This window comes from Penicillium alfredii (assembly GCF_028826965.1).
Source record: "Penicillium alfredii strain IBT 34128 chromosome Unknown utg000010l_segment0_segment0, whole genome shotgun sequence".
NCBI classification, from domain to species: domain Eukaryota; kingdom Fungi; phylum Ascomycota; class Eurotiomycetes; order Eurotiales; family Aspergillaceae; genus Penicillium; species Penicillium alfredii.
Genome location: NW_026622707.1, coordinates 1681357 through 1698703, shown reverse-complemented (window position 1 = coordinate 1698703; position 17347 = coordinate 1681357). Strand labels below are relative to the sequence as shown.

The window sequence follows — 17347 nt, the reverse complement described above, 5'->3', positions numbered from 1 at the left end:
CGTCATTGCTAGTTCCGGCAACCGTTGGGTGATCATCATTTGGACTGGCACGCTTCTGTTGAACAATTCAACAATTCCATAGTTTTATATATATATATATATATATACAAATATAACTATAAATATACATGGTTAGCCCTGACTTGGGATAATCTAATCACTCCTTGACTGATCACCGAGTATCTAAGGAATTAGGTAGAACCTGTGCAACTGCGCTTCATAAGTGTGATGGCTAAGCGCTCTCTCAAATTCGATATTGTACAATCCTCGGATCCCAGCCCTGTCACCGCGAGATCAAGTCTAGTGGATTGGTGCAAACATCATCGCTTTGACCTTGGCAAATTGCAGAGGGGCTGATTCGCAGTAATTGAGAACTGATCTTATTCACCCCGAGTGCCACCATCCCTTGGATAAAAAGGAGTCTATAATAAGTCATTTATTCCATTATTAATATATCCATGGATGGATATATTCACTCTTTATTAGCCGAGATCAAAGGGGAATCTCCGAGATTGTCTCACGAGAAGTGGTCAAGACATCATCCACCATCGTCGGACCGAATGGAGCAGAGCCACAGAACTAAATGGATGGGATTCATAAACCATGAAATATCCAGAACTTTTCATACATTCATAGATTGTTGACTGAGGCCATGTGGTTGAGGCCTAAAAAACCAGGCTTGGCATGAGTTGGTGATGCCGGTGTCTCACTTGCTTGGACGAGGGGGGACCCCCCCTCTGCGCACTGACATCCCCATGTCCATCTGCACGTCAAGCCTGACGAGTACTGGTTGTGTACAGTGTACAGATTCTTTTCTTTCTTTCTTTTCTATATTTGTTATTCTTCATTTTCATTGTCATTTTCATTTTATTTATTTATTTTTTTTTTCAGCACGTTCAAGAGTATCTATATCAAAATGGGTGAGCCCCTAATAAGATACGAGATACTCCATACAAAGACAAGGGCATAATACCAAAGTAGACTGCTCAAGGGCTGGAATTTGCCTCTGCAAGAGATCTTGTACATACGTACTGTAGGGTGTACCGGTACTTCGTAACTTTGGTACTTGGGTATTATTCAGAATTCTTTTTTCCCCAACTCCCACCCTCCTGGAAAGAAAAAAAAAAAAAAAGAGAAATCCTCGACTCTTTCATTCTTATATATCTCTTCTCTTCTTCTCTTCTCTTTTCCCCTTCATCTCCTATACTGTTCAACTATTCTACGGTTCTACTGTTCCTTCTCTCCCGCTGCTTTTGCAATCTGCGCCAGGGCTCGGTCGCGACCCGTCTAGCCCAGCATGGAGGGCCAGACCTCGAACCCCCCGGGCAACTCCAGCGACTTTGTGAGTTTCTTCACGATGCCCGATGCTTGAGGATGCTAACATAATGTCTAGGTACGCAAGCTGTACAAGTGAGTCTTTGTCTTCGATCTCTCTCTCGACCTCTCGACCTCTCTCTCTGTCGACTCAGCCAAGGTACTAATGTCGTTCTAGGATGCTGGAGGATCCCTCCTATGCCTCGATTGTTCGCTGGGGTGACGATGGGGATAGTTTTGTGGTCCTAGAGGTACATGCCCTCGTGATGTTTTGCGGCCTCTCGGTCGCGTCGCTGTCTCAAGGTTGGCTGACTTGAAATCCAGTGCGAGAAATTCACCAAAACCATCCTCCCCAAACACTTCAAGCACAGCAACTTTGCCAGTTTCGTCCGTCAGCTCAACAAGTACGACTTCCACAAGGTCCGGCAGAACAACGAGGAAAATGGCCAGTCGCCATACGGGCAGAATGTAGGACCCCCTCCGAGTCTCCCTCCTCAGACCAGGAAATGAACCAGAAGACTCATGGCGCAAATCAATACAGGCATGGGAATTTAAGCATCCTGAGTTTCGGATGAATAACAAGGAATCGCTCGACAACATTCGGCGAAAGGCGCCGGCCCCGCGCAAACAAGCCCAGAACAACGACGACTTGGTCCCCACCCAGCAGATCGACTTGTTGAACCAGCAGATCGTGGCTCAGCAGCAGCAGATTCAGCATCTGTCCGACCGATATGCGCAGCTGACGGTGGACCATCAACTCATGTTGCAGGAGGTGATGCGGGTGCAAAAAACGGTCTTGAACCATGAGAACGTAATCCACCAGGTCATGACCTACTTGCTCTCGGTGGATGCGCGCCAGCGACGGGATAGCAAGGCCGTCACCTTCCAAAGTCAGGGCGGCTCTACGATGAGTCCGTCGCAGGTCGGGGCCGTGGATGACGAGCCCTCGTCACCTCTCCAGCAAGCCTCCAAGCTTTTGAACGACATGAACGCTGAGATCCAATTCAACCTCCCTGGCATGGACTCGATGAACGACCCTCAAAAGGCGGCGCCTCCACCCACCGTGGTTTCGACCCCGACGATGGATGCGGCTGCGCGGAATGGGGCCGTTCGTCCCCCCACCACGGCAGCCCCCACCCCAGCGCTCGTATACCCGAAAATGGGTGGCGAGCTTGAGCCCGTGGTTTACCCGGTAGGTGCCACGAATGGCATCGATCCCATGTACAGCGAGCACGTCAATAATGTGCCCTATCCCATGCCGGCCAAGCCCGAGATCGAATCCTCCGACGCTCGACGGCAGTACCCAGACAACCGGAAAAAGAGCACGAATGTTGACCCCGGGTGGATGCGCAGCCCTCAGATTCTCCTGGTTGAGGACGATGCGACGTGTCGGCAGATTGGTGGCAAATTCCTTTACTCTTTCTCCTGTGTGATTGACACGGCGGTATGTTACCTGCATTGCTAGGTCTCAAGGGGAAATTGTGGCTGACATTCTCGCTATAGTTCGATGGTCTGGAAGCCGTGAACAAAATCCAGGGTGGTTCCAAGTACGATCTGATTCTGATGGACATCATTATGCCCAATTTGGATGGTGTATCGGCGTGTCATCTCATCCGCCAGTTCGACCGAACCCCGATTATTGCCATGACCTCCAACATCCGCAGTGATGACATTCAACTCTATTTCCAGCATGGTAAAATAAAAAAATCCTGTTGACTGCAAACACTTATTAACATGACCCAGGAATGGACGATGTTCTTCCCAAACCCTTCACCCGCAAGAGCCTTCTCGACATGCTTGAGAAGCACCTGGTACATCTCAAGGCCATGTCCCAAGGCATGGAGGCGCCGCCGGCGGGTGCCGCTGTGACCATGGCCGCTCAGACGTCGGCAACTCAGTCGATCAAAGAAGACAGCTCTCCGGGCCAATCCCCCGCGGGGTCCATGAGTAACTGGCAATCGCCCGGGCAGTTTCAAAACATGCAAGCGGTCCAACCGACTATGCCCCCAGTCCAAGGGCAATACGTTGCCGCCGCTCCCGCCGCATACACTGTCGATCAGAATGGCGTTCAGTACCCAGCAGCAACGCCAGTCGCCGTTCCTGCCGCCGGGACGCCTGTGCGCCCACCGCATCGACGACAGATGTCAGACATGTCCGGTGCCGCCGAGAATCCCAACATGGCCAAACGACAGCGCATGTACCCCCAGCCGCAACCCATGATGGCTGTGCAAGCAGGACGGCCTGGGTAAAATCTGAATCTCCACATATCCCTCCACTAACCTTTTTTACTTTTCTTTTTTCCCGCGGCCACCTCTCCGCATTTTCTTTGTCTATTTTTTTTCTTGATGATTCCCACTGTCTATAATGAGGTTTCCATTCATATATTGCTCGATCTCGAGGTCGTCTTTAATCGCGGCGGGTCGCGGTCCCTATATTTTTCAAGGCCATGGGAGTTTGCGAGCTTGTTTTACTCGAAAGGGAGGGTGGCGACTTTGTACGGATTACATGCGTCAGCTATATCCACCCTGGATTGGATACACATTACCATCCGGGGAAGGAGATTGTTTCGTCAGGTAAATATTTACACATTTACACACACGCGCACATATTCTATTTTTGCACTCCGGCGGTGGACCCTATTGTCTTCGGGCCCACCGTGTTCCCCTGGATAGACCGGATAGACGAGCAGAATTCGACTGTGCTCATCATGACTGCAACCTCGTAGTCGTTTGAGCTGTATTTATGGCATTTAAATATGTACAGTACATACGGCTACTGTATGTGGTGGGCGATCATAACCCAGTAATATAAATATCTCCTAACTGTAAGTAGAATATTCTCGGCATCCGCGCACTCTCGGCATCTCCTTTCCCCGGCACAGTCTGCCATGCCGACCCTCCCGCCCAATAACATTCGGACGAACCCGACAAGCTGTAGACACTGCAGAGACCAGTCTAGACCCCCCTCCACTCCAAAGAACTGCACCTGCGCCCCTCTCAAGTCTACCAGGGCCCAGGCCTTGCGGGGAATTCTGGACTCTTTGCGGCTGTGAAAAGGGTGTGGCTGGTGTACGCCACAACTTGAAAACTCTAGGTCACGTGGTTTACGAGGTATCTATGGTTATGTCATGAACAGGTCATGTGGTTGATGAGATGTGGCTGCTGTATACAAACCGTGCAAACTGCCACTCTCTTGGTGACTCCGAGGCTTGGCGGGGTTTTTTGTGCCCTTTTTTTCTTTGATAGCTTGCGCATACCTTTTTCTCGGAATTGTCTGTTGCATTTTGGCTTGGGATAGGACTCCAGTGAGTGCTAGTGGGCTTGCATTTTTTTTTCTTTCTGTTCTGGTGAGTGTGGACTTCTTTTGTCGAGGTAGGACTCGCCCGCTGTCCCTTCATCGACGGCTTTCTTTTCTTACTTACATCGCGAATTACTCCCCTCACTTCTCGCAGTGATTCTTTCTGTGCTATTAATTTCAAGAAAGCTTCTATTTGCTGACACTTGTGATACGTCCAGCAATGGGCGTCAAACAAAAAGCCGCCGCGAAGCCTAAGGGCAATGCGGCCGAGGAGGTGGAGGAGACGCTGCAGGCTGTTGTATGTCTTCTCCCTTGTCCGTGTGATCAGCAGATCATAGGGCTTGATACCGTTATTCTTGCAGTTGTCATAAGTAGCTGATCGTTTTTTGCGTGCAGGTCCTTGCGGATACCTTTGAAACGAGATTCGAACCGTTCACCCTCGATAAGCCACGAGTATGTCCAACCTCGCCCAAGCGAATACACTGCCTTTGCTGGTGCTTTATATGGAGATATCCGGAACTAATACCGGCTCAACTAATAGTGTCTCCTGCCACTCGCCAATACCCCTCTGATTGAATACACCCTCGAGTTTCTGGCCAACGCGGGCGTCGAAGAGATCTTTCTGTACGGCGGAGCTCATTCGGATCAACTGGAAAAATACATCAAGTGCGTTGTCTCCCGACTGGCAGCTTGCGAGGATCTTGAATGGACAGCAGTTAGCTGACTGGGCAAATCTAGTGCGTCGAAATGGAGAGCGCCGTCCTCGCCCTTTAAGCAGTTGAATTTCCTCAAATCTACCTCGACATCGGTTGGAGATGTGATGCGCGACCTCGATGGCAAGCATCTGATCACCGGGGATTTCATCCTCGTGAGCGGCGACGTCATCAGCAACCTGCCCATCGAAAGCGCCTTAGCCAAACACCGAGCCCGGCGCGAGGCCGACAAGAATGCGATCATGACCATGGTTTTACGCGAGGCGGGCCGCAACCACCGCACCAAGTCCTCGTCCATTTCTCCGGTGTTTGTCATTGACCCGACCAAGGACCGCTGTATCCACTACGAGGAAATCGACCACCACGTCGAAGAGCACCCGGCGCGGCTGAACATCGATTCGGAGATCATTCTGTCGCACGCCGAGCTGGATATCCGCCAGGATCTGATCGACTGCAGCATCGACATCTGCACCCCGGACGTGCTGAGTCTGTGGTCCGATAGTTTCGACTACCAAACTCCCCGGAAACACTTCTTGTTTGGCGTCCTCAAAGACTACGAGCTGAACGGCAAGACACTGCACACCCACATCATCAAGGACAACTACGCTGCGCGCGTGCGCAGCCTCAAGGCTTACGACGCCGTTAGCAAAGACATCATCTCGCGCTGGACATACCCCTTGTGTCCGGACACGAACCTGCTCCCGGGGCATCAGTATGATCTTCGCAAGGGCAGTCTGTACCAAGAACCTGGTGTGACCTTGGCCCGGTCTTGCGTTATCGGTCGCCGCACGGTCATCGGGCAGGGCATCAGTATCGGGGACCGCACGACGGTCCACAGCACCGTCCTGGGCCGCAACTGCAAGATTGGTCGCAATGTTAAGCTCGAGGGTGCGTATATCTGGGACGATGTTGTGATTGGCGATGGATCCGATGTTCGAGGTGCCATCATCGCCGACGGAGTGGTGGTAGGTAAGGACTGTCGCATTGCGTCTGGTGCGCTCCTTTCGTACGGTGTCAAGCTTGCAGACGGCGTGACGGTAGAGGGTGGTATGCGGATTACGAAATCACGACGAGATGGAACTGCGGCCCCCAGTGACTCTGCAGTGGTTGGCGAGGGCGGTGAGGGCTACGAGTTTGTGCCCGGTGACGAGGACGACGAGGATGAGGATGATGCGAGTGATGCCTCCTCGGGGCTGGGTATGTTGTTCCTGATTTGGGCTGCGGCCACACATGACAAACCAAGACAAAATCTAACGAGTGTTATCAAGTATACCGCATGCCGAATCTCTCCCTGTCCTCCGCATCAATCTCGACCTTGTCCTCTGACGTATCAGACGGATCATGGCCGCGGTCCGGCGGCAGCAGCGTCTCCGGCGACGAGGAGGAAGACCACTTCCAACAAGACGCCTCAACCAGTGTATACGACAGTCTACGGGACGGTGTCACTGTCGACGTCGTGCAGCTGGAACTGGTCAGTCTACGCATGGCCGCCAACGCATCGGACAACCAAGTGCGGCGCGCCGTGGTGTCCGCATTTATGAAACACATCCAGCAACTTATGGAGGGCGGCAAGGGTGCCGGCGATGCCGTGCACGAGGTCTTCTCCAAGTACCGGGACGTCATCGACCGCACCCTGTTCGACCGCAACAAGGACGACAAGCCCGACCAGGTCGATCTGCTGCTTGTCCTGCAACAGGATCTGGTCCACCGCCTCAAGGGCGACACGGTCCTCCTGTTTGCGGCCAAGGAGCTGTATGAGATTGAGCTGGTGGATGAGGAGGCCTATGACCAGTGGTGGCACGATGAGCGGTCGAGCGGTTCGGACGAGATGCGCTCGGTCCGTACGCAGACGCAGCAGTTTGTTGACTGGTTGGCCAACGCCGAGGAGGAGAGCAGTGAGGATGATGAGAGTGATGATGAGTAGATGAATCTTTTTTTTTCTCCCTTTTTCTATTTCTATTTTTTATGAATATACCATCTGCATCGGCCCTCGTTAGGGCTTGTCCTGATCCACTATGTAGTAGTAGGCAGCGCCCGCTGGGCCACTGAGCTACACTGGCAATCACACCTTAACTTCGAGTTGACGAAAATCCTTTGTGTTTATGTGTATGATCGTCTAAATTAACATCATGCTTTATATGAGATCATCAATCTCTAAACCCAAGAGTTGATCTCCACGCCAATGTACATCGGCTCTGTAGATACCGGACTTGGCAACGTCTCTTAAGTATAAGCCACCGTGGACCGATCGGCATTTTGTGGCCGAGCCTCCACACAAGAATTCATTTCTTGTGACTCAGACAGCCTTACTATTCATCCCGCGTATCAAGGTCCAAAATAACCAGGCATGAATCAGGCCTGACTCAGAGTAGGCATCAAGGGCTGTGTAAACCGCTGACATCACCTGATCGCATTCGCATAGTCTACGAAAAGATATCAATTTGTTAAAATCACTCAGAAAAAGAGAAAAGAATGATGCAAGAAATACCAAAAAAAAGCTGACAGAGTCAAGACTCGAGCGCCGCGATCTCCCCACACATTTAGAGCTCAATCCCGCTCAAAGAACTGGGAGATCTCCCGCGAACGTTTCTCATCTTTGCCTTGTTTCCCGCGTCACTTTTCAGCCTGGTCCTCCCCACTCTCTCACTGTTTCTTCATCGCCCCTCTCTCTTTTTCGACCAAAGGAACAGGCTTCAACTTCGCATCCCTTTCCTTTCCCCCCCACCCATTTATATTTTATTTTTCTTTCCTTTTTTTATTATTATTTTTCTTCATTTTCCATTTCTCTTCTTTCCTCCTCCAGTCTCTCTCTCCCTCCCCCGCCGGCATTATCGTGCCGCACCCCCCTTTCACAACGTCTCCCCTCACGCGGAAGAGAAAGGCGGCCGAGGCGGCGATTGCGCATCCCGACCAGCCTCTGCCCCAAGCCGCCACCAAGACTGCCCCCAGCCGGCCCGACGACGCCACCCCTGCGTCGTCTCGCCCGCTGCGCTCGTCCAAGCCCAGAAGTTCCACGACGACCGCAACCACCAAGAGCACGAGCACGAGCAAGAACAAGAGCAAGGGCACCAGCACCAGCACCAGCACCAGCACCAGCACCAGCACCAGCACCAGCACGGAAAGGCGCGGCTCTACTAGTTCCGCCAGCTTGATCAAGCGCGATTTCGCTACGCCTGCTTCAACTGCCATCAGTATGGATTCCGATGGTGAGATGATGAGTGATGTCTCGAGTCCAGATGATTTCCTGGATACCCAGGCTAGTGATGATGATAGCTTGGGTGATGGGGGTATGTGCCCTCCTCCGCCCCCCCTTTGGATTTCTTTTTTTCTTTCCGTTCTTTTCGGTGCATGCTGATGCGGACTACCAGGTTTCGGGGATTTGGACACCGGGTTCGATGATGACAACGATTTATTTCGCCAGCAGCGCAACCCCCACGAAGTCGAGTACAAGGTCCTGAACCCCGCAGAGGTTGAGCGCGAGCGCCAGGACCAAATCGCCGAGGTCTCCGCCGTGGTCGGTCTGTCCCCCGAGTTGGCTGCGGTTCTGTTGCGATTCGGCCAGTGGAACAAAGAGAAAATCATCGAGATGTACATCGACTATCCGGAGAGAACCCTGGACCGCGCGGGCGTGGGGCCGGTCACGGAAGGGCGTGCAACTACGGAGATGATACCGGGCTTTCTCTGTGGGATCTGTTTCGATGAGGGCGATGACGTCGAGTCGTATGCTATGCGCTGTGATCACCGCTTCTGTGTCGATTGCTATCGGCACTACCTCGAGCAGAAGATCAAGGAAGAAGGCGAGTCGGCTCGCATCCGCTGTCCCGGTAACAACTGCCAGCATATTGTAGATTCTCAGTCAGTGGAATTGCTTCTATCAGGTGAAATTAGGGATCGGTGAGTGCTTCCAACCTTCGTCGGGGATCTTGTGGATACCAGAAGCAAGAAGCATCCTTGGAGACATTGCGTACTGACTTGTGATGCTTGCGATAGATATCACATGCTGCTTACCCGAACGTATGTGGATGATAAAGAAAACCTTCGGTGGTGTCCTGCACCGAATTGCGAACATGTGGTCGACTGCAGTGTTAAGAAGCGTGATCTCCGTCGCATCGTGCCAACAGTGCAGTGCGCCTGCTCCCACGAATTTTGTCACGGCTGCTCTTTACCCGACCATCAGCCTGCGCCCTGCACGCTTGTCAAGATGTGGATCAAGAAGTGTGAGGACGACTCAGAGACCTCGAACTGGATCTCGGCCAATACCAAGGAATGCCCGCGGTGCCAGTCGACCATCGAGAAGAACGGAGGCTGTAACCACATGACCTGCCGCAAGTGCAAGCACGAATTCTGCTGGATGTGCATGGGACTTTGGGCCGAGCACGGCACCAGCTGGTACAACTGCAACCGGTTCGAGGAGAAGTCGGGGTCGGACGCCCGCAGCGCGCAGGCCAAGTCGCGTGCATCGCTGGACCGCTACTTGCACTACTATAACCGCTATTCCAATCACGAGCAATCTGCAAAGCTGGACAAGGACTTGTACCTCAAGACCGAGAAGAAGATGACCAGTCTCCAGTCGCAGTCGGGGCTGTCGTGGATCGAGGTGCAGTTCCTGGACACGGCGTCGCATGCGCTGCAACAGTGTCGCCAAACTCTGAAGTGGACCTATGCCTTCGCTTTCTACCTTGCGCGCAACAACCTGACCGAGATTTTCGAGGATAACCAAAAGGATCTGGAAATGGCTGTCGAGAACCTGAGTCAGATGTTCGAGAAGCCCATTCCCGAGCTGGCTCAACTCAAGGTCGACATTCTGGACAAGACGGCTTATTGCAAAAAGCGTCGCGTGATCCTGTTGAACGATACCGCCGAGAACCTAAAGAATGGTAAGTGGGATATAATGGATCCTAGAAGGGGAGAAGGTGTGTGTGGGTTGCTGGGTGACAGAATACTGACATGGTTGTTTACAGGCGAGTGGTCGTTCAACGTGGAGTGGTAGACGACACCTCTCTTTTCCTAACCTCCTCTCTGTCCTATTCCGTCTTCTCCTCGCCTCTCCTCGCCTCTCCTCGATAACTCTTCCTCCCTTCGCATGTAGACACGAGATCTTGACGACGTGAATGAACCTTTTATTTCTTTGCAACATCCTGCCATCCCTACATTCATCCTCCCTCGTCCTTAGTCTTCCTCTCATATCCCGACTCGTCCCAACCGGGATTTGTCTTTATTTGTTTCATTTGCCTTATTGCCATTGAGATGACCTGCATGCATCTTGTCTCTATTTTCTCTTCCGTGGCCACGGCGCAGCGGTGTTGATGCATGGACCATTTGTGTTAGGGGTGTCGGGGACAGCCAGGCTAATTGTGTTTCTTTTCTTTTCTTCTTCTTTTCTCCTGTTCTATTCTTGTCTTTTCGTCCCTTCGACTTTCTTCCCCGGATTCGTTGTCCCTTTCAAGTTTAACTTTATACCAGCTAGGTATTTATCGGTTTTCTATCATGTCCTCATGGGAAAGTACATAAGTAGAGTGGAAAGTTAAGTTGCATTCGACTCTGTTTCCGGCTAGTTTGGCTTGCTTAGTGTGATTTATCAACGCAACGTGTCCTAGCGAGATACTCAGAAATAAGTTTTTTGCCAAGGGATTCTACCTCCACCTAGGTCCAAGCGAGGCTGTTCTTATTCTTAATATCTCTAATACTGCCTGATGATATTCATAACCCAGAATACGGGAATAATTTCCACCTTTTTCCTTTTTCTTTTTTACGTACACCTGACCAGAGAAGGAGGTTAGTTTGGACCCTCGATATCCACCCGGACCTCGGCTGCTCGGGCGCCATTGATCGAGTGTCCGAACGTCGGTCTTCTCCGGGGGTCGAAGTACACCCCAGAAAAGAGAAAGAATTTGTAACATTATATATCAATGCAGAAGCGGTGTCAGTATTATCCTTTTATGCTAATTTCTTATTTATGCGCGTTCAAAGAGTAAGAAATTCCCATGACATGCATATGGATTTCCCCAGATCGCCCCCATCGACGGATTTCCCGTCTCCATAATCCAACTGAGGGGAAACAGAAAAAAAAACTAGAAACTAGGAGCCTTCGCCTTGCCCCGGTGAACTAACTGACATCTGGGTCCGGTCCACTTTTATTCGCTTGCCGATGCCGTTGACCCCCAACATTGATACTGGGTGTCGAAGAACTTTGTATGTATTCATTTTTGTCATCCGTTCATGATCTCAAAAGGTGTTGAGCCTCGTTTAGTCCTAGATTACTTTTGCCCCGTGTGTGAAACCATCCCCCATCCAGTGGCGCCCTTATCAGATTGATAAAGCCCTTCAGGTAGGAGCCATGTACCTAGAGGTACCTGGCCGCCCCCTTTCCCGTGGCAGTGTACCGGTGGGGTACATCGTATTGCTATAAGGTTCGACCTTAAGTAAGCGCCGTCATCGGGGGTTTTTGAGAGGCTGTTGCGTCTGGGAGAGTTGGATACTAGATATGAAATTCTTTCAAAATCGAATATTTGTAGATATTTTAAAATATGTTGATATCTACGTAGTCTGTTGAACATTTAGAAAATAAAAAGAATGCGCGGAGGCTCGTACTTTCGAGAGTTTTGGGGGTCAATCCTGGCAAGTCCGTTAGTTCGATTGTTAGCGCCGCTTCCTGCAAACTCCAATTTTTGGGATCTCTTTTTTTTGCCAACTCCCCCGAATCCTTCTCTGTTCTTGTCGCGCAGATAATAATCCAAGCAATTGCCCCATTTGCCGCATTGATTGGCACTTCAATTGCCTCTATAGCTGCAGGCAACTTTGGTCATTCTTATTTTGTTTTGCCTCTCCACGGAGTCTCCGGTTCTCGGCCTCTTCCCGTTCGCACCCTCGCCAACCAAACACACCTCTCTAGCCTCCGATACCTCGCCCGCGGCCTCTTCCCAAGCTATTGCGTCTCGGTTTCGACCTCGCACGCCGATTTCTTCCAATTGCATCTCTCCCCCCCCGGCTGTGCCTTGAGCTAGCCGAGCTTCATGGCGGCTTCCGATCAGATCCCGGAGCAGGAATTTGAGTAGGTGGCATCTCCGCAGGCGGATTCTGTTGTGCTTTGTTGCCTTTGGTTCTGTGGGGGATTCGGGAAGACTGGGAAGAGATGCATCGCTGCTCCTCAAGGGGCTGCACATGGGTCTTCGAGCAGAACGGGATGGGGGGTGTTGAACTCGGGAGGCGATTCTCGACTTTCCCTCCAGCGTTCTTCTCGCTCCGCCGAAGAAATGACCATGCTTTTGGGCACATGCTGACTCGGTACTCTTTCTTCTAGCTATGAAGCTCTTCCTTCCAACTATGGCCTCGGCCACAACATGTTAGCCGGTGCTTTCGCAGGGATAGCGGTATGTCGGCGTCATGGTCGGGGAAATCTCGCGGGGGAGCTGTCGCTGATGAACGGATTTCACAGGAACACTCGGTGATGTACCCGGTGGATTTGCTGAAGGTATGCTCTTGATTTCGATGGTTCGCTAAGACAAAAGATTCAAAACTGACAAGCTTGTTTGCGGCACTTTAGACTCGCATGCAAATCCTGCATCCTTCGACCGGCGGGCTCTACACGGGCTTGACCAATGCCGTTTCTACAATCTACCGGATCGAGGGCTGGCGGACACTATGGAAGGGTGTTTCGAGTGTGATTGTCGGAGCAGGTATGCGATGTTTCAGAATACTCTCGGGGGGCTTCGGAGGCTGATCAGACTAGGCCCGGCACATGCGGTGTACTTTGGCACATACGAACTGGTAAAGGAGGTTGCGGGTGGTAACGTCGACGATGGGCACCACCCGGTCGCTGCCGGTAGGTCCGCTGGGAATTTGGGGATGAAATCGCTGTGGTGCATAGCTGACCGTGTCTCATAAAGCTTTGAGTGGCGCTTCGGCCACGATTGCCAGCGACGCGCTGATGAACCCCTTCGATGGTACGTGCTTCTACACTTGAACTCGAATTGAGTTCGCTGACCCTCCCCAGTCATCAAGCAACGAATGCAGGTTCACGGCTCCGTTCACAAGGGCCTCCTCCAATGCGCCAAAACCCTCTACCGGACTGAAGGTCTCCAGGCCTTCTACGTGTCCTACCCCACGACGCTTTGCATGACTGTTCCCTTCACCGCCACTCAGTTTGTTGCCTACGAGTCGATTTCCAAGGTCATGAACCCCAAGCAGAACTACGACCCGTTCACTCATTGTATCGCTGGTGGTCTCGCCGGTGCCTTCGCCGCCGGTATCACCACTCCACTGGATGTTGTGAAGACGCTCCTCCAAACCCGTGGTCTCGCGGAGAGTGAAGAAGTTCGCTCCGCACGCGGTCTGTTCAACGCTGCCGCCATCATCAAGCGCCAATTCGGCTGGTCTGGTTTCCTGCGCGGGATGCGGCCCCGTATCATTTCCACCATGCCGAGCACGGCGATCTGCTGGTCAGTTTATCTATTTATTTATCTTTATTTTAGCGATTTTCTTTCAACGACATTGTAACTGACCTCTCTCAGGACATCATACGAAATGGCCAAGGCGTATTTCAAGGGCCAATCTGAACACTAATCGCCCCTGATCCATTCCTCCACTCCACCTCTTGTTTGCACTAGTTCGATATACCGTGTTTTTGGGACGCAAATCTTCCCCCGATCTTTAGAGGCAATATGGGACTATTCTATGTCTTTTCTGGGGTTTCTGACTTGGGCCATGCGGGCAGAGCCCGCCACTTGATATGACCCTCGACCTTGCATGTTTTGGGCTTTGATCAAAGGCGATTTGAGCAGTGTATAGTGGATCCGGCTTGGCGGAAGGGATTTTCTTTTCTTTTCTTTTTCTTTTCTCGATGCTCTCATCCGATGTGTCCTATATCGTTTCTGGCGTTGGAACCTCGGGATTCTGGTTTCTGAGAGGGCTGGGTTCTCTGCATTATATATATTTTTTTCTCTTATTTTCTCATTTTCTTTTCCTTTGTCTCTGACGACTTATCGATGTCTTGCATGTACCCTTATAGAAGAGAGCCAATTTAGAGACGTTGTGGAGTGGACGCATGCAGTAACTGCCGAACCGACGACGTCACGCGAAAAAATTCCCCTCAGCGGGAGATCATCCTTCCACTTCCCCCCCAATCGACTCTCAGCCTTGATATGGGGTGTGAGGGTCTGCTTATTCCCAATGATGCGCCCACGGCCTGCGTCTTCTATGCAGAAGACATACGATGAGTGCTATCTCTTGTGCTCGACTGCGGTCTACTTTGAAGGCCAGGTATGTAGCGTGGGCGGTGGAAAGATGGCTGTCATTCCCAAATTGCTCATGCCCCAGCAGAATAACGAAGAGGAAGCATTGCGATCCTGGCGATCCGCCCTCGAAACCATCTACCACCACAATGCTCGCCGCGTACCATCGACCTATACTCCCAAATCCGAAACCGAAAAAGTTCTGCAGGATTCCATTCGCAACCTAGAAATCCAATGCCGCGAGCGAGTCGACTTACTTGAAGCTCTGCGGGAGAGCAGAAAAGAGTCTCCGGAAGCCAACGGTAGCAAAGAGGGACCGGCGACGCTTGTCAAGGGCAAGTTCACCGCCAGTGCGCCGGCGCCGTCCTCGTCCAACACCCCCGGCTGGATCGGCGATGGGACCATCCCCGCAGTGGGCTACACCGACCTCTCCAAACCGGCCGCCATCCCCGGCCGCCCCGGGGCACCACCGAACGTGAGACAAAATTCAGAACCATTATCACTGTACGATGACCCTGCGCCCGCGGCTCCCTCGCCGGCCGGGTCGCCGGCCTTGCGCGTGAACTCGAATTCCTCGACCAAGACGAAATCCCGCGGCTCCAGTCCCGAGCGACGCAAACCGCTGTTGACGACGCTGCGCAACACCGACGGCAAGAAAAATGGCAAGAAGACCAAGGCCCATCCCAAGCGCAAGGAGATGCGGCCGGCCGCCTCCAAAGCGGCCGGCCTGGCCTGGGGCAGTATCTATCGCGCCCCGTCGAACGGGAAGACCGTGAGTGATGCGGCGCTGGCGTCGTCGCGCCAGAGTGCTGCCAACGACCCGAGCTTCCGTCGCGATCCAGACCCGAGGTCCAGCTCTGGTGACGAGCCCTCGTCCAGTAGAAGACGAGCGCCATCGGACCTGGCCGTGGACCGCATCCCCGCTGCAAACTGGCGGGAGCCTCATCTCTCGCCGCCGGATCGCTCTTCGCCCCGGCTGCCGGTTCAGCCGGCGTCGCGTCGGCCACAGGCTCACTCTGAACCCCGCAAACCCCCATCCGTCACCTCAGTGCCCATGCCGGATCCGGTCGATTTCACTTATCCTGCCGTGTCTGTTCCCAAACCATCCATCAAACCCAAGCCTGTCGGTCTACGGTCTGCGCCTCCGCCGCCTGCCCGCGCGACACAGGCTACTCGGTCTGAAACCAATTCTCGGCCGATCACGCCTCGGCTTGATCGCGAGACGAATCAATCGAGTCATCAGTCCCCGACAACGTCCACGCCGCGAACCACTAAACCTCATGTCTCGCCATCGCTTGGTAGTGGAGATGAACTCCATCGCGGTGTCGATCGGATGGCGATCTCAACACAAAACGGTGACAGTGCAACCCGGCGGAAACCGCCTCCAGCGAAACGCCGAGAGACGCCCCCATCCAGCGATCAGGAATCGTGGGAGCAACGGTCGACAGAAGGCGACGCAGAAGACGAGGATGAAGATGACGATTATGACATTGTAAAGATCACAAACAAGCTGCCCAAGGGCGTGGACCTCCAGTCAGCGCGACAGATTTTGAACGACATCGTTGTCCGCGGCGACGAGGTGCACTGGGACGACATTGCTGGTTTGGATGGAGCCAAAAAGGCCCTCAAGGAAGCAGTGGTGTACCCATTCCTCCGGCCTGACCTCTTCTCGGGTCTACGCGAGCCAGCCCGCGGAATGCTTCTATTTGGCCCTCCGGGCACGGGCAAGACCATGCTCGCACGAGCCGTCGCCACCGAGTCAAATTCGACCTTCTTCTCTGTCTCGTCATCGACCCTGACATCTAAATGGCACGGCGAAAGCGAGAAGCTCGTACGTGCGCTGTTTGGGCTCGCCAAGGTGCTGGCGCCGTCTATCATTTTCGTGGATGAGATTGACTCGCTGTTGTCTGCGCGCTCGTCTGGCTCCGAGCATGAAGCCTCGCGTCGTTCTAAAACCGAGTTTCTCATTCAGTGGTCCGACCTCCAGCGTGCTGCTGCGGGCCGCGAACAGTCCAGTCGAGATAAGAAGGAAGGCGATGCCAGCCGCGTGCTGGTGCTGGCGGCCACTAACATGCCGTGGGACATCGATGAGGCAGCGCGTCGCCGCTTTGTCCGTCGTCAGTACATCCCACTGCCAGAGCATCATGTGCGCGAGCAGCAGCTGCGCAAGCTATTAAGTCACCAGCACCATGAGCTGAGCGATGCCGATATCCAGGTTCTGGTTCATGTCACGGAGAGTATGTATCTGTCCCAGATCCTCTTTGGGATTTTTATTGTCAAAGTAAAAGGACTTACCTCTGACCTTTTTCTATCCAGGCTTCTCTGGCTCCGATATCACAGCCCTCGCCAAAGACGCCGCCATGGGTCCTCTCCGCAATTTGGGCGAAGCCCTTCTTCACACCCCGATGGAACACATCCGTCCCATCAGGTTCCAAGATTTCGAGGCCAGTCTGTACTCTATCCGGCCCAGTGTTTCTGCGGATGGGCTACGAAAATACGAGGAATGGGCGCGAGAGTTTGGCGAGCGAGGTGGATAAAACTTGTTTTATTCTCACCTACTTTTGCGTCTTTTTTTTTTTTTACGATGTGATAAGAGAAATGGAATTGAATGGTTGGCCATGACTTTCTTTTATCTTTTGTTTTATCTTTTTATGCTTCTGTTGTCCTCTTCTTGTATTCTCTTTCTCTTTCTTTTTGGGTGTTTCTGATTCGCCCCGTGGATGCCTCGCGGCTTGGACACGGCGTTTGGTGACCGGCATGGGGTTGAACTGGGGGCTATATTTCTATGTATTT

General features: G+C 52.6%; 6 protein-coding genes across 6 annotated transcripts; 5 read left to right on the top strand and 1 right to left on the bottom strand.

The window, feature by feature from the left end:
- Window positions 1–1297: 1297 nt before the first annotated feature.
- Window positions 1298–3563, top strand: skn7 (uncharacterized protein; the record flags this gene model as incomplete). The annotated part of the gene is made up of 7 exons (XM_056658721.1): window positions 1298–1342; window positions 1394–1410; window positions 1493–1565; window positions 1639–1782; window positions 1856–2758; window positions 2818–3007; window positions 3058–3563. 7 exons carry the CDS (start codon window positions 1298–1300, stop codon window positions 3561–3563), a joined length of 1878 nt encoding a protein of 625 aa, XP_056509014.1.
- Window positions 3564–4831: 1268 nt separating this feature from the next.
- On the top strand, window positions 4832–7248 carry NUU61_008195 (translation initiation factor eIF2B catalytic subunit epsilon; the record flags this gene model as incomplete). The annotated part of the gene is made up of 5 exons (XM_056658720.1): window positions 4832–4909; window positions 5008–5064; window positions 5153–5277; window positions 5350–6521; window positions 6593–7248. 5 exons carry the CDS (start codon window positions 4832–4834, stop codon window positions 7246–7248), a joined length of 2088 nt encoding a protein of 695 aa, XP_056509013.1.
- A 925-nt stretch (window positions 7249–8173) lies between these two features.
- Window positions 8174–8513, bottom strand: NUU61_008194 (uncharacterized protein; the record flags this gene model as incomplete). The annotated part of the gene is given in 2 exon segments (XM_056658719.1): window positions 8174–8182; window positions 8193–8513. The coding sequence occupies 2 exon segments, from the start codon at window positions 8511–8513 to the stop codon at window positions 8174–8176; spliced, it is 330 nt and encodes a 109-aa protein (XP_056509012.1).
- Window positions 8514–8517: 4 nt separating this feature from the next.
- NUU61_008193 (uncharacterized protein) lies at window positions 8518–10314 on the top strand (the record flags this gene model as incomplete). Its single annotated transcript, XM_056658718.1, has 4 exons — window positions 8518–8611; window positions 8693–9218; window positions 9315–10201; window positions 10286–10314. 4 exons carry the CDS (start codon window positions 8518–8520, stop codon window positions 10312–10314), a joined length of 1536 nt encoding a protein of 511 aa, XP_056509011.1.
- A 2350-nt stretch (window positions 10315–12664) lies between these two features.
- mrsA (putative mitochondrial carrier protein) lies at window positions 12665–13886 on the top strand (the record flags this gene model as incomplete). The annotated part of the gene is made up of 7 exons (XM_056658717.1): window positions 12665–12694; window positions 12760–12795; window positions 12868–13000; window positions 13054–13146; window positions 13211–13267; window positions 13318–13762; window positions 13835–13886. The coding sequence occupies 7 exons, from the start codon at window positions 12665–12667 to the stop codon at window positions 13884–13886; spliced, it is 846 nt and encodes a 281-aa protein (XP_056509010.1).
- A 606-nt stretch (window positions 13887–14492) lies between these two features.
- Window positions 14493–17091, top strand: NUU61_008191 (uncharacterized protein; the record flags this gene model as incomplete). The annotated part of the gene is made up of 2 exons (XM_056658716.1): window positions 14493–16791; window positions 16871–17091. 2 exons carry the CDS (start codon window positions 14493–14495, stop codon window positions 17089–17091), a joined length of 2520 nt encoding a protein of 839 aa, XP_056509009.1.
- Between the last annotated feature and the right edge of the window lie 256 nt (window positions 17092–17347).